The sequence below is a fragment of the Nerophis ophidion genome, linkage group LG07 (assembly GCF_033978795.1).
Source record: "Nerophis ophidion isolate RoL-2023_Sa linkage group LG07, RoL_Noph_v1.0, whole genome shotgun sequence".
Taxonomy (NCBI): domain Eukaryota; kingdom Metazoa; phylum Chordata; class Actinopteri; order Syngnathiformes; family Syngnathidae; genus Nerophis; species Nerophis ophidion.
In genome coordinates, this window is record NC_084617.1 from 27,514,136 (window position 1) to 27,540,293 (window position 26,158).

A 26,158-nucleotide genomic window follows, 5' to 3' on the forward strand; every position below is an offset into this window, starting at 1 on the left:
ATAACAAGGGCCTAAATAAATTTAATTGCTCACACAGATGTCACTGCTATGAATAAATGAGTGTCATCTGATTTCATGGTTGTACATCACATAACAATATAGAGGCTGTCAAAAAAAAAAAGCGTTCAGCACTGGAACAAATGGTAGAAAAATGAAGCGACTGTGTCCTCTCTGTGAATGCGTGGGTTCCCTCCGGGTACTCCAGCTTCCCCCCACTTCCAAAGACATGCACCTGGGGATAGATTGATTGGCAACACTAAATTGGGCCTAGTGTGGGAATGTGAGTGTGAATGTTGTCTGTCTATCTGTGTTGGCCCTGCGATGAGGTGGCGACTTGTCCAGTGTGTACCCGCCTTCCGCCCGATTGTAGCTGAGATAGGCACCAGCACCCCCAGCGACCCCAAAGGGAATAAGCGGTTGAAAATGGATGGATGGATGGATAGATGGTTGGTTGAGAACAGGGGTGTCCAAACTACGGCCTGTCAGTATCTTCAATTTGGCCCAAGAGACGGCACAATTCCAATTAGCAATTTGGCTGGGCGCTGTGTTTTCATGTAATAGTCAGCGGTCAGATAGTAGCCATTTTTCCGCCATCTGTTGGCCAACAAAATTAACTCAGATCGGAGGCCATTAAATGTAAATCAAAGTGATTATGTTCACAGCATGTACTTGTATGGCCCAATCCAAACAACCTTCCCTAATCACAGTGCATAAAAAAATTAAAAAAAAATCAATCAACACAAACATGGTGATACATAACATATCCTGCTCATTGAACTTTGTGGAAATTACAGCAAATGTCCAATCATCATTCAAAAAATCCATTACTAGGAAATATGCAAAACACTCCATACTTATCTATGTTTGGCCCTTTTTTAAATACTTGCTAGTTCGGATTGATTAAAAAAACTTAAGGAGATCGTCAGGAGAGTAAACAAGCTACCGGTCAAATTTTCACATACTCTTAATAACCAATTAATTATATTCCTGTAATAATACATCTTGCATGCACACTCACACACACACTTTGCATGCAGACGGCTTTCGGGCCCCGGCCAAATTTTTTTAAGCCTAATCTAGCTAACCAGTCAAAAAGTTTGGAAACTCCAGGTTCAAATTTAAAACAAATGAACTAACTGCTGGCTGAAAATGTATAATTGAACATTGTTGTTTTTTTTAAATAAATAACCCGTTATCAAAAAGTGTTTGCCACAGTTATCTTGTACAGCTTCTAAAACATAAACACAAAGTGCCTCATTTAATTGAAATAAAAAGAAAACGTGGCTCCAAGTCTCAATGAAATGCAAAAGCCTGTAATATCAGGTCGATCGTGTACAATTTGTATAGTTTTTGCAATCCTGTAAGATGATTTACTGGTTTCCATAAACAGCCTTTTCCAGCCAGCATGACCTCAACACACCTTTGTCATTACAGATTAAAATGCACATTTGCTTCCATCCGTTCTCCTGTGTGTCCTTTGTGTTGTGAGAGTGACTATGGATGCGGTGCTCCTCACGTCATTTAGCGGTGTGTTCCCATTGGTTGGTTGGCAGGCAGAAAGCAAAGCGGCAGCTTGAGACGCTGAGATGATTCAAGGACATTTCTGACACCACTCGCTATCTTTTGCAGCCAATCTTTCATTGCAAGATTGTTATATATTTCATCTTTACTGCCGTTGCTCGATGACAGTTTGAACCTGGTTTAAGATTGTTTTTTCCAGCTTAGTGTAACAACATTAAGTCCAGTCTACTGATTTGTGCTAGGGCCCAGACTTGTTGACATGCTCACTTTGCAAGGCTCAGAGACTTCATTTTATTCACTCGTCTGGAACGTTTCACAAAATCCACGGTTTCGCTTCAGTGTACACTGTTGTTCTTTTCAATACCCCAGAAAAACCTATATCTAGGGCTGAAGCTGTTGATTACATTGGTAATATACCAATTATTTTGTTCGATCACTGCGATGAGGTGACGACTTGTCCAGGGTGTACGCCGCCTTTCGCCCGATTGTAGCTGAGATAGGCACCAGCGCCCCCCGCCACCCCAAAGGGAATAAGCGGTAGGAAATAGATGGATGGATGATTTTGTTCGATTAAGTAATCGGATAAAACACATTTTGAGCCTAATGGTTATGGTAATTATGGTTGAAGTTTATTTAAAACAGGAATGTGGTCACAATGTATTACATCACACAATTTATTCCACAGATTCCACGGTGTTTGTATTATGGATAACATAGTATATAGATTAAATCCTAGACTCTGCCAGCTCAATTCCAGTGACCACTACTTCTCATAGATATAACATTAGAAGTAAACCTTTATTAAAAGGGAAAAATCATCAAAAGTGTACAAGCTTTAGTATAGCCCGCAGAAGCCCTGGAATGAGATTGATAGCTTTATAAAAGAATCAAATTCTTTAAACTTTTTTTCTTATTTTTTTGTCCTGTCCAGCTTTTCAGGCAAGTTGTATCGTAGATGTAGATGCCCATATAAGCTGTTCAGATTTACTTTACAAAAGAGAAGTGTAGGAAACTTCTCTTGTTGCCTTATTTGAATTTGACTTTAATAAATGGTTTTATATTATAATTTGGTGCGGCCGGACCGTAGCAGGAGGGGATAGAAAGAGTAAAAAGGAAGACAGAGGGGGAAATTGTGGGGATAAGAGGGGATTAGACAGAGAGACAAAACGAACAACAATAGAACAACACCAGGACATACGATATGGACAAATATGATCGTAAAAGTGATAGCAAAGAAGCAGTTAGCGAAATAATTAATAATATAAAAATGACAATGAGCATTTTTACACTACAACTGGAGCAATACAAATACCAATAGAAAAAGCGCTATTGATCCTGAACAATATCAATAGTGTACCTCAATAATCAACAATACAGTGTTTCAAATGCAACAATACAGATACATAATGATAACTAAAGATTTTTAAAAAAATAAATAAATAAATAAAAAAGGAATAGCGAAAGATGGAGGGGAAGAGAGGGAGGCAACCTGTATTAATCTTGTAGATTGTTATAGTAACAATAGGTTAAGCTTTGTCAGTGTGTCATGTGTTACCCAGTTTACCCTAGGGCAACAACGTTAATATATGTTTGATGAAATGTGCTTATGTGCATGAGTGTATGTATATGTACAGAATATGTATATAAATGTTTGTACAGTAAATGTACCGTATTTTAGGACTATAAGTCGCAGTTTTTTTCATAGTTTGGCCAGGAGTGTGACTTATACTCAGGAGCGACTTATGTGTGAAATTATTAACACATTACCATAAAATATCATGTAATATTATTTAACTCATTCACGTAAGAGACTAAACGTATAAGATTTAATGGGATTTAGCGATTAGGAGTGACAGATTGTTTGGTAAACGTATAGCATGTTCTATATGTTATAGTTATTTGAATGACTCTTACCATAATATGTTACGTTAACATACCAGGTACCTTCTCAGTTGGTTATTTATGCGTCCTATAACGTACACTTATTCAGCCTGTTGTTCACTATTGTTTATTTATTTTAAATTTTCAAATGTCTATTCTTGGTGTAGGGTTTTATCAAATAAATTTCCCTAAAAATGCGATTTATACTCCAGTGCAATTTATATATATTTTTTCCCTTCATTATTATGCATTTTTGCCAGGTGCGACTTATACTCCGGAGCGACTTACACTCCGAAAAATACGGTAAATGTATTGTGACGTTATGCTTAGTACTTTAACACACCGTTTATGGTTGAGGAATTCACATTAGTCGCATAATTTTGGTCTTGGCTTATGTATGTATGATGAGATTATCTAAGATCTATCTATCTATCTATCTTCAAGAGGCAACCTTTTAATCAAATTGAATAATAGGATATTGAGACTGATTTGGTGGATTTTTAAAGATTCCTTTTTTTATTTATAAATGAAATTGTAAATGGATATTTGGTGGGTAGATTTAAAAATTTATCGTATTGTATTTTGTATATTATATGATGATGTATATTTTAACTGTGGGTCCCTGTTGATAAATTGTGCGCTTCTAGGGATTACCTAGAACAGACTTTGATATTAACAAAATAAACAATAATGAAATACACAACTATGTCTGTTTGTAAAATAAATAAATAAATAAAATATAACCATTTACATATTCAAATTTTTTTTGTTGAAAAGTAGGAAGAAGCAAATCTTATTTAATCATATCCCTATTTTAGGGAAAGAAGTTCAAAAACAACAATTTTTCTGCTTGCCACAACCTTCATTCTTTTTAGGTAAATACACATCATCAACATTGAAATTGCACTTTTGACATGTGTGTATTAATATATATATTTTTTTTTAATCCGCTGTTTGCTGCCACACTATGTTTGCATATGTAAAGCGATCCGGAATCAATACATTTTATTTAGTTAAACACAAAAAAGATTAATTGAAGCAACAGAGTGTGAATCAAAGCTTTTTTCAATAGATTATTTAATTGATTCATCTTTGCATCCCTACATTTATCCCACCAACATTACACAAAGATAACTTGTAAAATAAAGCTTAAAAAGGACTCCAAAAGCAATGACCATTGAATAAGAACAAACACAAAAATCTGGCCTTTTTGTATCCACATAATAAACACTCAACAAAAAGTAATGCATTTTGCCGGACACTCGGACCTTTGTATCACACTTGTACAACTTTCCTTCCCAGGTTCTCACACATCAACATGTGCACGCTTATTGTCAGAAATACTCATACAAACGCCAAACTGATGAGTAACACGATGAAAAAAGAACAAACGTGATACAACCGACACGTGTTCTGAACTGTGACAGGTCACCAGAACGGTTAGCATTTTTCTTCATAAACTGTTCCATCCCTAGTCTGTGCTGTAAGTGAACACTTTAGATCGGAAATATAAATGATATTCATGCATTCGTTGCAAATCAACGTACAGTGAGTGGGCATATATGCACCACAAAATGGATTTGGTTGATGACTTCCACAGAAATCTACACGGCCTGCACTTTTACAAAACCCAAAACCAGCGAAGTTGGCACGTTGTATAAATGGTAAATAAAAACAGAATACAATGATTTGCGAATACTTTTCAACTTATATTCAATTGAATTGACTGCAAAGACAAGATATTTAAAAATGTAATGGCAGCAAAACATTGCAAAAAAGTTGTCACAGGAGCATTTTTACCACTGTGTTACATGGCCTTTCCTTTTAACAACACCCAGTAAAGGTTTCGGAACTGAGGAGACCAATTTTTGAAGCTTTTCATGTGGAATTATTTCCCATTCCTGCTTGATGTACAGCTTAAGTTGTTCAACAGTCTGGGGTTTCCATTGTGGTACAATAGGCTTCATAATGCGCCACACATTTTCAATGGGAGACAGGTCTGGACTACAGGCAGGCCAGTCAAGTAACCACACTCTCTTACTACGAAGCCACGCTGTTGTAACATGTGCAGAATGTGGCTTGGCATTGTCTTGCTGAAATAAGCAGGGGCGTCCATGAAAAAGACGTTGCTTGGATGGCATCATATGTTGCTCCTCCTTTCAGCATTAATGATGCCTTCACTGATGTGTAAGTTACCCATACTTTGGGCATTAATACACCCCCATACCATCACAGATGATGGCTTTTGAACTTTGCGCCGAGAACAGTCCGGAAGACTCAACGTCCACGGGTTCTAAAAACAATTTGAAATGCGGACTCGTCAGGCCACAGAACACTTAACCACTTTGCATCAGTCCATCTTAGATGAACCAGGCCCAGCGATGCCAGCGGCATTTGTGGGTGTTGTTTATAAATGGCTTAGGCTTTGCATAGTAGAGTTTTAACTTACATTTACAGATGTAGCGACAAACTGTAGTTACTGACAGTGGTTTTCTAAAGTGTTCCTGAGCCCATGTGGTTATATTCTTTACACACCGATGTCGCTTTTTGATGTAATACCGCCTGAGGGATTGAAGGTCATGGGCATTTACGCTAACTTGCAGGGATTTTTTCCAGATTCTCTTTAATTTTTTGATTATATTACGGACCGTAGATGGTGAAATCCCTCAAATGCTTGCAATAGCTCGTTGAGAAATGTTGTTCTTAAACTGTTGGACAATTTGATTATGCCCCATCCTTGTTTGTGAAAGACTGAGCATCTCATGGAAGCTGCTTTTATACCCAATCATGGCACCCACCTGTTCCCAACTAGCCTGTTCCCCTGTCGAATGTTCCAAAATAAGTGTTTGATGAGCATTACTCAACTTTCTTAGTCCTTTATGCCACTTGTGCCTGCTTTTTTGAAACATGCAGCTGGCATCAAATTTAAAATGAGCTAATATTTGCAAAAAATAAGGTCGGAACATTAAATATCTTGTCTTTGCAGTCTATTCAATTGAATATAGGTTGAAAAGGATTTGCAAATCATTGTATTCTGTTTTTATTTATGATTTACACAATGTGCCAACTTCACTGGTTTTGGGTTTTGTACAAATTCAGGGAATATTTTACTGGACACAGGAGAGCTTTGAGGGTAAAAACCAAAGGGTTTAAATGAAAGTATGAAGTTGTTTTACTTTTAAGTTATTGTGTATTACGGACTCGTTTTGATCAAACAATTAGGAACTACTCAGTGTTGGCTCTAGGAATTTTCAAAAGGCCTGGGACCCCATTAAGTCATAAAAATTGGGTCCCAGAGTAAATTTTTGGCGACCCACTTTTTTGTAACTGTTTTGAAAACAAATGATAAATGTATGCATTATCCTGTTGTATATTGTGTTTTGGAAAAATGTATTTATTATTTATTTATTTATTTATTCAGTAATAAACATTCATCAACTTCCGATCTATCGGTCAATTCTGTTTGTGTTAGTTTTCTGCCTTTTTTGTCAAAAAAAACTACATGTTTTTATGGCAAACAAAAATATGCTAAATCTTCCACAAAAATATTTTTCAAAGTGGAATATTTGATGTGAAGTGATCGGAGCCTTGGATAGGTAAATAATTCATAAAAACATTGATTTTGATTCAATATTATGTTTTGAGCAATGACAGTTTTAAAGAAACAAAACAGCTTTGTTTGATTAGTCAACATTGCAACTTTTTCGAAATTACATTTCACCTGTAAGCTTTTTTATTCCACTTTTGTTATGTTTTTGTTTATGTTAATAGTATTTTTAGAATGTGCTGTAGGCCTTTAAAAGATTAGCTGCGGGCCGCAAATGGCACCCGGGCCACACTTTTGACACCCCTGCTACGGATAATAAAAAACTGAATCTGATGAGTCTATGGATAAAATTCAGAGCCTGGCGACGCATGTGCGTTTATCATAACACACAGTCAGCATCTCTGCTTCAGTAAACAGTAACAGTGATAACGTCACTGTCAGCGTGACTTGTCAGCCACTTCTCCAAGATACTCCTTTTGAACACTCGCACATCAACACTGCTCGCACATTAATACTCCAAATAGCACATATTTGCCTCGTTTGTTGACCTGCAAAGTATGTTTTTGAGGTGGAGGAGTCTGGTCGGGTGCTGGTTAGCTTGAAGCTAACAGCTAGACTGTCTCCATCCTCAAACTATGTTGATTCAGCGCGAGATAAAAGTAAGGTTTCCATGGACTCACAAAGACTAAAACAAGTCATTTACTGGAGATATGGCACAGGATAAAGTTAAAAAGGTTGACTCTACACTCACCTTAGTGTTTAACATGAAGTCTTTCTTTTGACAGCTCCTTGTGGAAAAGTTGTCCGAGTGCAAACAGAGACAGTGTTTGTCATTGATAAAACTTCCGGCGAATCAAAATCTAAGAAATTATAACGGTAAATTCATTACTTTGAAGACAACCAATAAAAACGGGGACGGAAATTTGACCCAGGTATCTTCTCCAAGTCATGACACGGACATTGTCTTTGTGTCAGCGCACTTGCTTCCGCCGTCAGCGCCCAGGTGCGTCCTCGCTCTCCTGGCCAGAGAGAGCGGGAGAGAGGGACGTGCCGGTCCTCAAGTGCCAACAAAATACCGGCAGGAAGCGATAATCGATAAAATAACAAAACAAGCAAAGGCTTACGGAAATGTGCGTCCTTTCTGGTTTAAAGGGGGAAAAAAGACACAAAAGGTGTGTTTACGCCAACACTACTACCTTAAATATTGCGTTGATATTGTTAAACTGTAAAGAGCAGAGACCATAAGAAAATGTTAATATACACTATATTACCAAAAGTATTTGGCCACCCATCCAAATGATGAGAATCAGCTGTCCTAATCACTTGGCCCGGTGTATAAAATCAAGCACTTAGGCATGTATACTGTTTCTACAAACAATTATGAAAGAGTGGGTCGCTCTTAAGTGAATACTGTCAGTTTTTACAAAACTCCAAACTTCATGTGACCTTCCAATTAGCCCACGTACAGTACACAAAGAGCTTCATGGAATGAGTTTCCATGGCCGAGCAGCTTATCTAAGCCATACATCACCAAGTCCAATGCAAAGCGTGGGATGCAGTGCTGTAAAATACGTCGCCACTGGTCTCTAGAGCAGTAGAGACGCCTTCTCTGGAGTGATTAATCAAGCTTTTCCATCTGGCAATCTGATGGACCAGTCTGGGATTGGAGGTTGCCAAGAGAATGGTACATTTCAGACTGCATTCTGCTGAGTGTCAAATTTGGTAGAGGAGGAATTATGGTGTGGGGTTTTTTTTTTTTTTTTTTCAAAAGTTGGGCTTAGCCCCTTAGCTCCAGTGAAAGGAACTTTGAATGCTCCAGGATACCAAAACATTTTGGACAATTCCATGGGATGGCACTTCAAGTTCATATGTGAGTAAAAGAAAGTGGCCAAATACTTTTGGCAATATAGTGTATGTGATTGGTATCGGACAATCTCTCTCATGGATGATTAGAATCAGGGACATAAAACCCTGATTGGATGCACAAAAATACTATATCTTTGAGTTCATTAACTATAATATTCTTAATAATTTAGGACTGATTAATTAAACATCCTTGTCTGCTTACCTCTCTCCTTTGAGACGGTCTTCGTCTTTGAGAAGGACCACCAGCTGCTTGCTCTTCTCCCTCACATTGATGCCCTGGTCCTTTCCGTCGCGGTCAATGTACTGGAAGTCCTTCAGCGTCTGGATGGCAAAGATGTTCTCCTTGCATTGCAACGCCACGCGCTCTGAACCCGTCTTGATCAGGTAGTCGAGCAGGGTGAGCGCTTTGTAGACATGGCGCCAGTTCTTGCCGTGGTCATTGAGCCGTCTCCAGATCATACTCATGATCTCGCTGAAGGCCACCACGTTGTAGGTCAAGTCTGCAATTTCGGACATCAGTGAGGAGGAGGGCCCCCAGGGGTCGTTGGAAGTGGCCTCTCGGACCTTCTTCTCTGCGTCAGAGTAGTTGTTCACCATGTTCTTCATCTGCCGACGGATGGTGGAGCTTGGCATTGTGGCAGTTGAGGTGGGACACACGGGATGACAAACAAGGGAAGCTCACAGAGGGGAACAACTTTGTGTATTCCAGCTACAGATGAGGAGTCTGTGTCCTTTCTCACAGCGCGTGGGACCAAAAATCCTTGTCTAGAAAAGTGTGTGCCGGATAAGGGGTTTATGAGGCTTCTCCAGGCCAGTGCAGTGTTCCTGAGTCCTCCAGAACGTCTGTTAAAACCATCTCCACACGCCAAGTGCCGGCAGTACTTTGGACCATGCCATTACCTAGGATGTACAAAACAAAGGTCAATGAACAAGTTGACAGACATCACGTTACATTTTTGATTAGCTGAACCGTAAAGTCCCGACTGTAGGGATGGGCAATAAAACATTTTCATTGATTTTTTCTAAGGGACCAAAGTCAGACCAACGTGGTCTGTAAATGATGCAAGGCAAGACCGCTAATACCACACCACCTTAGCAACGCTCACCCTTTAGAGCACAGCTGTAACTTCTTCTCCTAAACCTGCAAAAAAATAGTCTGCAGGTTTCTCCATATTTACATTTTGCACTATTTTGTTACACCTTATGAAGCATTTCTTACATATTTCTTATTTTTGCACCTTCATTTTAGGAACTTGTTAAGTGTCCAATAATTTTACAATTTTGTTTACATTGTTTGTTTTTTCCATGCTTATGTTGACATTTCCTTAACTTTCTGCCTAGATAGCTTGAGGGGATTAAAATCAGAGGAAGGTTACATTACAAATACAATTATTTATGTTGAAATTATTTTTCCCCTGGTCCTTACCTTTCTTAGGTCATACAAAAAAATCAATAAATATCCATATTGACCGATATAAAACACTTACATCATGATAGTTTTCTGCCATGTCGCCCAGCCCTTGCTTTTTTCAGAGGCTAAACAGATTTTATTCATACAAAAGACTGCATTTTGAAGCCAGAGCAGCCTTTTACCATATACTATATTAAAAAAATAATATATTACAACTCCATTCAAATAGCAACAAAAAATACAAATGTAAAGCAGCATCAATAACGAGTTATACAGTGAATGTTTCAATAGCGGTGAATCTAAGTCAAGCCATTAAAAACAGATCTTCCATAATTTGTAAAAGTGGTTTAAAGCGAGTTTGGGGCATTAATCACACAATATAAGGTATTGTGTTGACAGTAGGGCTGGGCGATATATCGATATACGATATAAATCGCGGGTTTGTCTCTGTGCCATATAGAAAATGACTATATCGTAATATTCGAGTAGATGTTCTCACGCAGTTGTTTTTAGCTGTGGGCATTACACTACAGGCCCTCCTCGCTCTTTCCTGTGTCTCCTTCTCACAGACAAGCAGGCGCACATTCTTACATACGTCACATACTGTCATGTCATACGTCACATACGTACACGCCCTCGCCCAGCAGAGAGGTAGCGGCGTGGCTAACGTTAGCTGTGATGCTAGCGGGTTGTTGCAAGAGAAAGAAGGTGTGAATCTCGTTACAAATGAAGGAAGAATTAATTCCCAAGAACAACAGCACGGGGTCCATTGTCTGGCGGTGGTTCGGCTTCAAGCGGGAATATGTCGAATAGACAACTTTAATTTGTCATGTGTGGGGCACAAGCGTTGCTACCAAAAGTAGCATTACTGCTAATATGTAGAATCATTTGAAAAGTCACCTGCTAATAACTTTAATAATTACAGTTTTGGTAAATTGACTTAGTTGTGATTTCCTTCTCTGCATCAAAGTTTAAAAGTAGCATATATTAGTGCAGTATGAACAAGAATGTTTTAATGTAGACACATAGAATCACCAAATTGCTGTGATTATATGTATCCAGTGTTCATTCAAGGCTAAGGCAAAATACTGAGAAATATATCATAAATCACGATATGGCCTAAAAATATCACGGTATTTAAAAAAGGCGATATCGCCCAGCCCTATTTGACAGTGATAGATGTGTGATGGTGCAATTCTCCAGGCTTTCTCAATGGCCCAAAGCTCAGTAGGTGTGTTTGTGGTTGGGACCAGAAAGCGTCCAAAAAGTGGGGCAGCAATAGCTAGAGTCCATAAAGCCTGGGGCTATGGAACCCAAAACAAACTCAATGCTATTTAGAATAATTGTGATGACTCAGTCCTCTCTCCTTGCGTATGTGTGTTGTACAAAACACAGGATTACCTAGGGCTCAGTTGACAGGATAGATCACGGTATAGACTTCAACTGAGCACTTTTGTTCTACCTAACATTCAATAGGCGCATGATGACATGTCCTATCCGGTAATATCATCAGTGCACTGAACTTGTACCGGCATGCTGATGGCGCCAACGGTGTAGGGAGAGTGCGGTGCATTCAGAGGTTTACATTTTCAGACTTGGAGGGAAAAAACAGCTTTTGGATGTTGGGATTCATGGGGGCTTCCTGCTTAGCCGTGCCACAGAGGGACAGCTGGAGAGGAAACGAGGATGAGTGAGAATGCTCAGGGAATACGAAAACAACGTACATTCACTTAATGCCAGTAAAGTGTGACTCCCGTGGAGCAACCCACCCCGAACGTTCCCTCACCCCCATGAATACGGCTGAGACCTAATCACACATCTGCTGCAATAATCACCTATTCACTGGCTGCAGACAGGAGGAAGAGAGAAGAGTCTGTCTTGTCCACCGCAATCCCCCGCACCCCCCTTTACACCCCGGAACAACCCCCACCACAAAACACAGCCGGACCCGTTTCCTTAAGGTCTTCCTTGTGCCGAGCTCACTTAGCAGCAAGTCTGAGCAGAGGAATGTGTGTTAATGTGTGAATAAAATATCGACTCTCGACGACTAGGTCAGAAAATCAGACTCCTGCCATTACAATAATAGGAAACATCCAGAAACAGCAGGTTGCAGTTCCAGATGAACTCACATGTCCATCAAGACAGGGGTTCTGTGGTTGGCCGTGCACCCCGTAGCATGATGATGCCGCTATGTGACATCATAAGCAAATACCGTGTTAAGTTAAAAAGTAAAGTTGCCATGATTCTTACACACACACTGGGTGTGGCGAAATTACTCTCTGCATTTGACTCATCACCCTTGATTACCCCCTGGGAGGTGAGGGGAGCAGTGAGCAGCAGCGGTAGTCAAGCCCGGAAATAATTATTTGTGATTCAACCCCCAATTCCAACGCTTGATGCTGAGTGTCAAGCAGGGAGGTAATGGGGCCCATTTTTATTGTCTTTGTTATGACTCGGGGTTTGAACTTACAACCTAGCTTTCACTATTATGCTGATGACAGCCAATCTTATGTGTCTCTAAAGCTGACCAACGCGCCACATTGTAGTTACCTGGAGGCGTGTCTTCCAGCAACTTACTGCATTGTAACGCTAAGAAAACAGAAATGTTGGCCCTGCTGGACACAGACACTTGTTTCAGAAAACCACATTGAAATAAAAAAAAGAAATCGTACAAAGGGACTCGGTGAAAAATGTCGGTACTATTTTCAAACCAACTCGCTGTGGTTTGAGTCACACATTAAGAGTCTTACTAAAACAGCCTTCTATCATCTTCGTAAAATCGCTAGAAGTTGTCTTTTTTGGTCCACCACTACCTTGATTAGTGTAAAATATTATTTTCGCTTCTCCCAATTGACTGTGTTGACAATTTTAAGAAACATTTGAAAACTTCTCTTTTTAGTAAAGCTTTTTGTTAATGCAACTTTTAACTATATATTTTTGTTTTTTTTTGTTTTTATGATGTTGCGCCTGTTGTTTTAAGTGAATTGTTGTTTTACTTCACCTATGTTTTGTACAGCTCTGTGTTTTTATCTGTAAAAAGCACTTTATAAATAAAATGTACTTACTTACCCAATGACCAGCATTAATAGACTACAGTTGGTAAACAAAACGCGGCTGCTAATCTTTAGACAAGAACAAGAAAGTTGGTTGGCGTTACGCCTTTACTGGCTCACCTGCACTGGCTCCTGATACACTTAGGTTTTAGTGTTTTATTACTTACCTACAAAATATTAAACAGTTTAGCACCATCTTATCTTGCGGATTGTATTGTACCCTATGTTCCTTACAGGAATATATATTTCAAAAACACCGGGTTATTAGTGATTCACAGAGCCCGCAAACGTCTGCAGCCTCCAGAAAGTTTTCTGCTCGGCCTCAAGTACTTTGCAATGTGCTACCGTAAGAGATTCTACCTCATTAGAAGCATTTAAGTCCAACCTTAAAACTAATCTATATACTCAAGCCTTTAATTAGACAGTTGACCTGCCGCTTCTCTTTTTTGCCCACCTCTCCGGCATGAGAAGGTTAACAGGTGGCCTCGTACAATCCCTGGAGAAGTACCAGTTTGGAGAAGACACTAGCTGTTCTAAGTCGAGACTCGGAGCGAACCACTTCTTTATGACCTGGATGTAGACCTCTGACAAATCCTCTACTTGCCTCCAATGGACTGGACTCTCACATTATCATGCATAACTTGCAATACTTGTACCCACTTGGCATCCATTGGAGCCAGTCACCCAGAAGAGGGGTCACTACCTCTGTGGCCCCTTCTCAATGTTTCTTATTTTTCCCCATTTTGAGCTTTTGAGTTTTTCCTTGCTCGGATGTGGGTTCCGATCAGGGGATGCGGTTGAGGATTGTGCAGCCCTTTGAGGCACTTGTGATTAAGGGCTGTATAAATAAACTTTGATTGATCGTTTGCTAGCACCTTTTCAGTCCAGCACTACTTGGCCATTTGGCTCCGCCTGGCAGAGGTAAGAAGAAAACACTTGTTTGACACCATTTCTAAATTGATTAAATGTTGTTGGGTATTAAAGTACAATGTACAAGCAACATAAATCTACATTGGGCTAATAAAATATATTATTTTGGTACTTTAGGGCAGTGTTTTTCAACTTTTTTGAGCCAAAGCACATTTTTGCGTTAAAAAAATCCGTAGGCACACCACAAAACGAAACTCAGTTCACAGTAAAAAGTTATTGTCGCAATTGTTGGATATGACTTCAAACCATAACCAACCATGCATCACTATAGCTCTTGTCTTAAACTAGGTGTACTGTCACCACCTGTCACACCACGCTGTGACTTATTTTGAGTTTTTTGCTATTTTCCTGTGTAGTGTTTTAGTTCTTGTCTTGCGCTCCTATTTTGGTGGCTTTTTTCTCTTTTTTTGTTATTTTCCGGTAGCAGTTTCATGTATTCCTTTGAGTGATATTTCCCGCATCTACTTTGTTTTAGCAATAAAGAATATTTCAGTTGTTTTTATCCTTCTTTGTGGGGACATTGTTTACTGTCATGTCATGTTCGGATGTACTTTGTGGACGCCGTCTTTGTTCCACAGTAAGTCTTTGCTGTCGTCCAGCATTCTGTTTTCGTTTACTTTGTAGCCAGTTCAGTTTTAGTTTCATTCTGCATAGCCTTCCCTAAGCTTCAATGCCTTTTCTTAGGGGCACTCACTTATTGTATATTTTTGGTGTAAGCATTAGACACCTCTTTACCTGCACACTGCCTCCCGTTGTTTCCGACATTTACAAAGCAATTAGCTACCGGCTGCCACCTAAAGATATGGAAGAGTATAACACGGTTACTCTGCGGAGCTCTAGACAGCAACACCACTCAACAACAAGACATCATTTGCAGACTATAATTACTGGTTTGCAAAAACTATTTTGCACCCAAATAGGTGAAATTAGATAATCTCTCACGGCACATCAGACTGTATTTCAAGGCACACTAGTGTTCCGCGGCACAGTGGTTGAAAAACACTGCTTTAGGGACTAACAATTAAATAAAATATACTTAGTTAGCACTTAAATGTGGTTCGGTTAGCGTTCACTATTTTTATTGAGGGCCAAATACATCACTCTGAAAGGAGAAGTGCACTATTATTGGAATTTCGCCTATCATTCACAATTCCTATGTAAAACAAGACACATTTTTCTTTCTTTTTTAATGCATTTTAATTTGTAATATCCTGCTTGTATTACGTGGCTAACTTTGCATTTTATTTGGGATTACTTACATATTCCTTATTCTTGCACCTCAAAGAGGTTATTGTTAAGTGTTCATTGTGATTTTAGAATTTTGTTGACATTGTTTGAGTGTTTTCCATGCTTGTGCAGACATTTCCTTCCTGCCTTGATAGCTGAGGACATTATAACCAGAAGAAAGTTACACAAAAAAATAACATGTTCACATTTAATATATTTGTTCTTCTGCTCCTTATTTTCCATTGGTCATAAAAAATATAAATAATTATCAATATTTACAAAGTAAAAAGCTTACATGCTAATAAAGTTTTTAGCCGCATCGCTCAGGCCTGTGACGAGTTCACTGAAATGTAATTGGCAACACAACCTTACTGTATTTACGCTTCTGCGCTAACATTTAAAAGATTTTTTTTAAACTGATTTTCACTCAGATGTTGGTTAGGTTTCACTTGCATTTGGCGATATTTTGTACCGTGTTTTGGTGCGCTGGTGCAGTTGACCTTCACACTTGCCTCACTCTGGGCATGATTCTGCTTACAGAAAGATGGTTCTTGGTATGCCTGTTTGGTCCGGTCCCGGGTTTCAGAGGACTGCGGACACTTGACCAAACGAACCGTACTAACAGAACATAAGGCCAAAAATGACAAGTATGAACGCACCCAAATAAATCTAGAAACCGTGCCAAAATACTTTTTTCACAAGTCAAGTGAAAATAATAGCTATCCATCCATCCATTTCCTACCGCTTATTCCCTTTGGGGTTACGGGGGGCGCTGGCGCCTATCTCAGCTACAACTGGGCGGATGCTAATTTAAGTTAAAAGCAAGATTCTGCTGTCTGTCAGTAGTTTAAAAAGGCAGAGTTTCTGTTTTGTTCCTGGTTTTATTGCAATTTATAATCATACCAAATTGTATAATGAAAGAATTGTGTTGAATAGGGATGCAACTATTAGCGAAATTTGTCGCTGACAATTATATTTGTCGACAATAGCCATGCGTCATCACTGGTGCTTTTCGCATGTAAACATGTGAAGTGTGAGAACATTTCCTCTTATTCTTGTTAAAAACATGAAAACCTCAATCATTTTGCAAAGCGGACCTTATTTTTACGGCAGTACATGTGTGATACGCCAGCATTTAATGCGGAGGCATGACATCAGTCTGAGCCTTCGTAAGAGTGTTAGCTTGTCTTGTGCCTTGCTGGCGAGCTAACAAGTATGAGACAAAGTTGTGCTAAAAATAACTTCAATCATCATTTTAGCCAGAGACAGCCAGCTAAACTTTTCTCTAAATAAATTCAAGTATGTTTTAAAGCTGCGTAAATTTTCAATGCAGTAAAAAAGGCACAGTAACAAACGCAAACCGCGCGTGCGTAGAAACAGACAGTCACCAATGTGGAGGTATCACAGGATTAATCATTCAATCTATTAAATAGACAACATTTGAGTCTATTACAGTGCTAAAACTGCCAAGGGTTAATCAATGGTCAACATGCACTATATTGCCAAAAGTATTTGGCCACCCATCCAAATGATGAGAATCAGGTGTCCTAATCACTTGGCTCGGCCAAAGGTGTATAAAATCAAGCACTTTGGCACGGAGACTGTTTCTACAAACAATTGTGAAAAAATGGGCCGCTCTCGTTGATTTCCAGCATGGAACTGTTATAGAATGCCACCTGTGCAAAAAATCAAATTGGGAAATGTCCTTGCTCCTAATCATTCCAATGTCAACTGTCGGCTTTATTATAAGAAAATGGAAGAGTTTGGGAACAACAGCCACTCACCAAGTGGTAGGTCACGTAAACTGACAGAGGGGTCAGCGGATAGTGCAAAGAGGTCGCCGGCTTTCTGCACAGTCTGTCGCTACAGAGTTCCAAACTTCATGTGAACTTCCAATTAGCCCACGTACAGAACGCAGAGAGCTTCATTGAATGGGTTTCCTTGGCCGACCAGCTGCATCTAAGCCATACATCATCAAGTCCAATGCAAAATGTCGGATGCGGTGGTGTAAAACGCGCCGCCACTGCACTCTAGAGCAGTGGAGACGCCTTCTCTGGAGTGATGAATCACACTTTTCCATCTGGCAATCTGATGGACGAGTCAGGGTTTGGAGGTTGCCAGGAGAACGCTACCTTGTGGGAACAGTTTGGAGCGGGCCCCTTCCTCTTCCAACATGACCGTACACTAGTGCACAAAGACATGGATGACAGAGTCTGGTGTGGATGAACTTGACTGGCCTGCACAGAGTCCTGACCAGAACCCAATAGAACACTTTTGAGATGAATCAGAACGGAGACTGAGAGCCAGGCCTTCTCGACCAACACCAGTGTGTGACCTCACTAATGCGCTTTTGGAAGAATGGTGGAAAATTCCTAAAAGCACACTCCGCAACCTTGTGTAAAGCCTTCTGCAAAAGGTGGACTGACATCATATTGAACCTACGGGTTAGGAATGGGATGGCACTTCAAGTTCATATGTGAGTAAAGGCAGGGGGCCAAATACTTTTGGCAATATCAGTGTGCAGTTTTTTTAAATACAAAACAATGTTTTTTCTTTTTGAGGAAGTTAGATTTTCTGTTTTGTTGTTTGTCTTCATTGCTGCTGTTTTATCCATCCATCCATTTTCAACCGCGTATTCCCTTTTGGGGTCGCGGGGGCGCTGGCGCCTATCTCAGCTACAATCGGGCGGAAGGCGGGGTACACCCTGGACAAGTCGCCACCTCCTCGCAACACAGATAGACAGACAACATTCACACACTAGGGCCAATTTAGTGCTGCCAATCAACCTATCCCCAGGTGCATGTCTTTGGAAGTGGGAGGAAGTTGGAGTACCCGGAGGGAACCCACGCATTCACGGGGAGAACATGCAAACTCCACACAGAAATATCCCAAGCATGGGATTGAACCCAGGACTGCAGGACCTTCGTATTGTGAGGCAGACGCACTAACCCCTCCACCGTGAAGCCCTGTTTTAAGCTGCTGTTTTAACTGTTTTTAATACATAAAGAAGGTTAATTTTTTTTTAGCACTTTGCCTTTCTTTTCTTTTAAATGGAAATATTTCAAAATTCATCTTAATGTTTTAACAGCTGAATGAGAAGGTATAAATACATATTTCTGAATGACTTAAGTCATCTTTGTTCGAAAGCATATGCCTAAAATAAGCTGCATTTAAAAGTTGATGGAAAAATTAGAGCCATTAAATATGTGTATGGTTTATTATCGGATTAGTCAACTAATTGTTAAGATAGTGGTTGACTAATCGACTAACAAAATTGTGAGTTGTAGCCCGAGTGTTGAAACGAGAATTGATTCTGAATTGAATAGTCACCCAAAGAATCAGAATCCAACCGTGAGGTTCATAACCAGAGAACCACCTCTGTTGCCTAGATTGGGTTTAAAAAAGTGTCATCTCTCCTAAGCATTAAGCTGCATAGGAGCCATGAAAGATGTAAGTGTGGGTCATATCAGACCATCACACGACCTTCCAGGCACTTCTACGCTTTGCTATGCTGGGAATGTTTATTTTTGCCCATCTGGAGTGACTTGCCAAAACAAACTCAAGTTCTTACAAGATGGAATGTGACCAATGTAGGAAATGTACACTGGGGGTGAAATTGAACTTCTCAGGTGTCATTCTTCAAGCATAAAAGGAAATCATTCTGTGCAGGTTTTATTTTGGGGGCGGCTTTGTGCAGCTTTGATTCCAAAAAGATGAGCCTCAACAAGAGAAAAGAGATTGAATATACACCTGAAGCAACCTGGCCCATCAGTCAGAGCAGTGATGCTCCATATGTGTCACTTGTCAAGGGTTAATTAGTTAGTTTCAGTTTATTTCAAACAGGTTGTGTTATTTTAAACATGTGAAACTGGTTAGCTTCTATTTACACTTGTGCAACAGCGAAGACGGTTCAAAAATTGAGGCACATCTGTAATCTTATGTCATTGCAATTAAAGCAGTTACCATCAATTCCGGACTATAAGACCGTACTTTTTGCCTCTGCTTTTAATCCTGCGGCTTATTAACAGTGCGGCTAATCAATAGATTTTTCTTCGCTGGCAGCCATAAGGCAAATAGATTTAACAAAAAAACAAGCAAATACACTGTAAAACATGCTATGGTTTGTGCCATGGCACCATCTTTTGGACAAGTTTGCTCTATGTATGTGCTGCAATGCTCTTCTGTTTAGAGCAGTGGTCCCCAACCACCGGGCCGCGGACCGGTACCGGGCCTTGGCTCGATTGGTACCGGGCCGCAGAATAATTTTTTATAAATTTGTATTTTTTTTTTTTATTTAAACATTTTTTATCTTTTTTAATTAAATCAACATAAAAAACACAAGATACACTTTCAATTAGTCTACCAACCCAAAAAACCTCCCTTTTTAATGACAAAAAAAAATACTAAAAAAAATTAATTCCCTGAAATATATATATTGTGTATCTTGACATGGCTTAAAAATATCGAGATAGTAATAAAAGGCCAAATCGCCCAGCCCTAGCGGAAAGGGTCTGGTGTGCGGCGGGAATTGCTACCGCACATTGTTGACACCGAGCCACCGCCACATTCGCCTTTGCACCCAGTCCATGTGCCTGCACTGTAGCTCCGGCGGTTGACGGGGGCAGCTCTTCTTTTTTAACAGGAGGTAACACCAGCAGCTGAAAGGCGCCAGAGATAAACAACCGCTGCTAACTGTTAAAGCTAACAAATATAATTAAGCGGAAACCTTCAGTGACGTCACACGACGCTTGGCAACAGACAATCCCTTTAAAAGGCAATTGCAAGCAAGGGCTGCTGTCAAAAAACTCTCAAATTCATATTACATATTTGAAGTTATTTTTGAAGGAACACATAATTATGTTCCTAATTAGTTAATTACATTTATTAAGGAGCAATTCCAAGAGTAATGAAATTACTTTTTTTGGTTAAGTAACAAGTAACTATTAATTACTTTTTAAAACTAACTTTCTGAACACTGGTAGTAACAGTAATGTAGTGTTGAGTTTAAAGGCCTACTGAAATGACATTTTCTTATTCAAACGGGGATAGCAGGTCCATTCTATGTGTCATACTTGATCATTTCACGATATTGCCATATTTTTGCTAAAAGGATTTAGTAGAGAACATTGACGATAAAGTTCGCAACTTTTGGTCGCTAAAAAAAAGCCTTGCCTTTACCGGAAGTAGCATACGATGACGTCACCCGTGTGAGGGCTCCTCGCATCCTCACATTGTTTATAATGGGAGCCTCCAACAAAAAGAGCTCTTCGGACCGAGAAAACGACAATTTCCCCATTAATTTGAGCGAGGATGAAAGATTCATGACTGAGCATATTGATAGCGAAAGACTAGAAAAAATTAAAAATTTAAAAATAAAGTCTAAAAAAAAAAAAAAGGCGATTGCATTGTAAGCGATTCAGATGTTTTTAGACACATTTACTAGGATAATTCTGGGAAATCCCTTATCTTTCTATTGTGTTACTGTTAAGGGACGGCGTGGCGCAGTGGAAGAGTGGCCGTGCGCAACCCGAGGTTCACTGGTTCAAATCCCACCTAGAACCAACCTCGTCACGTCCGTTGTGTCCTGAGCAAGACACTTCACCCTTGCTCCTGATGGGTGCTGGTTGGCGCCTTGCATGGCAGCTCCCTCCATCAGTGTGTGAATGTGTGTGTGAATGGGTAAATGTGGAAGTAGTGTCAAAGCGCTTTGAGTACCTTGAAGGTAGAAAAGCGCTATACAAGTACAACCCATTTATTTATTATTTATTTACTAGTGTTTTAGTGAGTTACATAGTACCTGATAGTCGGAGGGGTGTGTCCACGGGTGTCTTGACGCCAGTCTCTGAGGGAATTAGTCACGACAGCTGCATGGACAGCGCAAGCTCCGCTGATGTCCGGTAAGAGGCAACTTTTTACCACAATTTTCTCACCGAACCTGCCGGTTGACAAGTGGTCGGGATCCATGTTCGCTTGACCGCTCTGATCCATAGTAAAGCTTCACCTCCGGGAATTTTAAACAAGGAAACACCGTGTGTTTGTGTGGCTAAAGGCTAAAGCTTCCCACCTCCATCTTTCTACTTTGACTTTTCCATTTTTAATTGAACAAATTGCAAAAGATTCAGCAACACAGATGTCCAGAATACTGTGTAATTGCGCGATGAAAAGAGACGACTTTTAGTCGCAAGTGGTGCTGCGCTAATATGTCCCCTCCAACTCAAGACGTCACACGCACGCGTCATCATTCCGCAACGTTTTCAACAAGAAACTCGGCTAGAAATTTTAAATTGTAATTTACTAAACTAAACCGGCTGTATTGGCATGTGTTGCAACGTTAATATTTCATCACTGATGTATAAACTATCAGACTGCATGGTCGGTAGAAGTGAGTTTCAGTAGGCCTTTAAACTAAACACTTTGCACGTTTTGTTTAAAATACCGTTAATACCATATATCGCGATATAACTGAAACAATTCTTACTTACTAAAGCGTCCCATGTGTGATATCTGCAGGAGTGTTTTCATGCAGATTTGTACATGCTATCGTAATGTAATTTAGTGTCATTAGCATTAGCTAATATGCTAACATGTTTACGAGTGTCTGTGTTAGTATTATTAACTTACATGGTATTCTTTTTCAGTTTCATAAATTCACCAAAACGTCACCGTGGAGTTATTGAGTCTGTTTAGCTGATTGGAGCACTTACTTGTGCAGCTAGTGGGTCCATGACAATGACCTCTGTTTTGTTTGATCTCCCGTTTTACTGCAGTGTTACAGACACCCTTTGGAAAGAATTAAGGTACGTAAATAATGATTTATAGAAACTTTCTGCGTAAAAAAGTAATTTCACAATGTATACATCTGCTGCTTATAGTCCGATGAGGCTAATTTATGGAAAAATTTGTTTTTATTCAAAAATTTAGTGGGTGCAGCTTAAATACATGTTGACATTTTAATTATAATACTGTTTTTTATTTCAATCATAAGTTGATTATTAATGATGTTTGAATGTTCTAACAATGCATGTACAGTTAATGATTGATGTAACAGTTTTTCCACTATATAGTATTTCTATGGGACAAATTGAGAGATTCCACAGTATATGGACGAGAACAACACAATCGAAAGAGAGCAAGAAGATTTTATTTGTTGCTTTTGGGAGCATCAACACTGACATCATGACTATTACTATGGTTGTTATGATGGTGCACATTCCATTTGTTATGCAGTCCGGAGCATGCTGGGCACAAACCAGGGTCCACAAAGCCCTGCTGAATGAGAATTATTCAAGCAGTGCTAGCCTAAGAGCAAAAGGCATTAGGCTATAAACTCATTGTCCAACACAGCTCTTAAGGAGAGTTGGGAGGTGAGGTTTACACAAGTAAGTAAGGGTGTGTCAATCGATCGGCCATCGATCAGTATAAGCCGATTTCTGTGTAAAATTATGTATGTTATCTGCCAATGCTGTTCAATACCTGTTAAATGCCGATCACAAAAAAACGATCCCTTCTGGCGGATACTTTATTTTTGGTTCACCGGCTAGCAGCTAACTATGTGTCTTCATACTAGGAAAGTACAAATAAACAGTATCAATGATAACTATAGCAAAACTCTCAAGGTTTCATATTATCCTTTTAAAATCAAAATAATTAGTTTGCTAGTTTAAATGTTAACATGAAAACAAAGCGTATTCCCCATTAAGAAACAACATACAGTTATGGCCAAAAATATTGGCACCCCTGCGTTTCTATCAGATAATGCACCACTTCTCCCAGAAAATTGTTGAAATTCCAAATGCTTTGTGTTTTATTTTGTTTGCATTGGAACAACACAAAAAAAAATTTTAAAAAACAAATCTGATATTATTTTACATAGAACTCCAAAAATGTACCCTCAACTTAATATTTGGTAGCACACCCTTTGGAAAAAATAACTAATCAATCGCTTCCTGTAATCATCAACGAGTTTCTTACACCTTGCTACTGGAATTTTGGATCACTTTTCTATTGCAAAAGGCTGCAGGTCTCTCAGATTTAAAGGGTGCCTTCTTCCAAATGCTGTTTTCAGATCTGTCCAGCTTTTTGTCTTAAGCCATTTTTGTGTGCTTTTTTAGGTATGCTTTGGGTCGTTGTCTGGCTGTAACACCCATGACCTCTGACGGAGACCCAGCTTTCTGACACCGGGCCTTACATTATGCCCCACAATTCTTTGGTAGTCCTCAGATGTCCTGATGCCATGCACACAGTCAAGGCATACGGTACCAGAAGCAGCAAAGCAACCCCAAAACATCAGTGAACCTCCGCCACGTTTGACTGCAAGGATGGTGTTCTCGTTCTTTGAAGGCCTCATTTAGTTTTCTGTAAACGGTGTGATGATGTGCTTTGCCATAAAGCTCCACAGGACATTCTCCCAGAAGGATTTTGGCTTCCTCAGGTAAGTTTTTGCAAACGCCAGTCTTGCTTTTGTATGTGTGTGTATCAGCAGTGGGGTCCTCCTGGGTCTCCTACCATAGCGTCACTTTTCATTGAGATGATAGTGCCAGCTGACATCGTTGTACTCTGTGTCTGCAGGTTAGCTGGAATTTGTTTGGAAGTGGATCCAGGTTCTTTATCCACAATTCTAACAATCCTTCATTTGCAGTCTTTCATCAATTCTTCTCTACCGTACACGTCCGGGGATGTTAGCTACAGTGCCATGGGCTTTAAACGTCTTGATGGCATTGCGCACAGTAGACACAGGTACATTTAGATCTCTGGAGATGGACTTGTAGCCTTGAGATTATCCATGCGTTTCCACAATCTTGGTTCTCAAATCTTCTGAGAGTTATTTGTCCTTCTTTCTTTTCTCCATGCTCAGGGTGGTACACACAACACAGGTTGAGGCAACTTTTCTTCCTTTTAATTGGCTGCAAGTGTGATTTCTATATTGCCAGTACCTGTTACTTGCTACAGATTAAAGGTGCATCACATGTTTGAAATACAACTATTTCTTACAATTTTGAAAAGGTGCCAATAATAAATGAATAAACATGTGAATATCAAATCATTTGTAATTTCAACAATTTTCTGGGAGAAGTCGTGCATTATTTTATAGAAATGCAGGGGTGCCAATATGTTTGGTCATGACTGCACTTCAATCTAAACTTCTATAAACACATTAGTGTTCATTTGCAGTATTTCATCAATTCTTCTCTACCGTCCACATCCAGGGATGTTAGCTACAGTGCCATGGGTTTTAAACTTCTTGATGGCATTGCGCACAGTTGACACAGGTACATTTAGATCTCTGGAGATGGACTTGTAGCCTTGAGATTATCCATGCTTTTCCACAATCTGGGTTCTCAAATCTTCTGCGAGTTCTTTGTTCTTCTTTCTTTTCTCCGTGCTTAGGGTGGTATACACAACACAAAGGTTGAGTCAACTTGTCTTCATTTTAACTAGCTGCATGTGTGATTTCTATATTGCCAGTACCTGTTACTTGCTACGGATTAAAGGTGCATCACATGTTTAAAATACAACTATTTCTTACAATTTTGTAAAGGTGCCAGCAATAAATAAATAAACATGTGAATATCAAAGCATTTGTAATTTCAACAATTTTCTGGGAGAAGTCGTGCAGTATTTTATAGAAATGCAGGGGTTCCAATATGTTTGGTCATGACTGCACTTCAATCTAAACTTCTATAAACACATTAGTGTATGAGCAACTAAGATATTTCTGTACATTAAAATACAAGCTGTGCTCTCCTAAAAACACAGTGGTCCTTCTATACTCAGAATGTGTAGAAGTACTTATTTTTTTAATATACCGTGATAATATTGATAACCATGACACTTTTGGTTTGCGGTTTTTCCATTATATTTTAAATTGTAATACTAACCGCTGAGTTTACCACAGTTGTCACTATTAGAGTTTATCGTTAAAATTCCTACAGTGTAATAACGATAATATTGCAGGTATTCCTTTTAACCGCAATGAAATTTGGTTTCTCATTTGTTTGTTTTGACCAATGCAATTGGAAAATTAATAACTGGTAATTACCCTCAATAAGTAAACAAACAATAGAAATACAATAGCTCTTAATCTCCATTAGCAAAAGTTGTACTTCCATTAATATCGGACATCTTGGAGTGCAATTTTTTTCCCAGTTGGAACAACTGGGTCGGGTGGTTTGTTTTGTTGTTTTTTCCCCATCACTTTCCAACAAATTAGGCACACTTGCTCATTCATCTGTGTTGATGAGCTCATTTATTTGAAGAGGAAACATTCCCACACCCGACATTTGGCTTTGCAATCATATTTTTTCTCCTCATTTCTATCTTACTAGCGAGTCGCCACAAACAAGGCCCTCTATTTGTGCATGTGTGTAAGCTAACAGGCCCGCTTCTGCCCACGTAATCGAAATTAATAAAACATGTGTTCGATAAAATGTTTTTTTTGTCTTTGTCGGAAGCGAGGTTGGTTGTATGAACAAAGGCACTCGCTCTCTGGTAACTGAGCAAGGCAGGAAGTGATCACTGTTCAGTGGGAGTGACATGCTAACAGCCAATCAGGCGACAGTATTAACTGGCGGTTGATTATTTGCATGGAGTGAGAAGAGATAGTAAAAATGACAAAATTTGAAATTGTGACACTTGATTGATTGTTTTCTAAGGGACCTTGGTCCGACCAATGTGGTCTGTAAATGATGACCAAGACCGCTAATACCACCCTAGAAATGCTTA

The 26,158-nt window shown here is 39.4% G+C and overlaps 1 protein-coding gene across 5 annotated transcripts in view; it reads right to left on the minus strand.

The window, feature by feature from the left end:
* epn2 (epsin 2) overlaps nt 1-26,158 on the minus strand; it is a 69,130-nt gene that overhangs the window by 38,194 nt on the left and 4,778 nt on the right. For 4 of the 5 annotated variants that reach the window (XM_061905842.1, XM_061905843.1, XM_061905839.1 and 1 more), the window contains exon 2: nt 9,018-9,715. In XM_061905842.1, coding sequence (XP_061761826.1) covers nt 9,018-9,448 — 431 coding nt within the window. In that variant the 5' untranslated portion in view covers nt 9,449-9,715. Of the gene's footprint in view, nt 1-9,017; nt 9,716-21,233; nt 22,242-26,158 lie in introns of those variants that run through there. The other variant, XM_061905841.1, reaches the window with a different exon arrangement.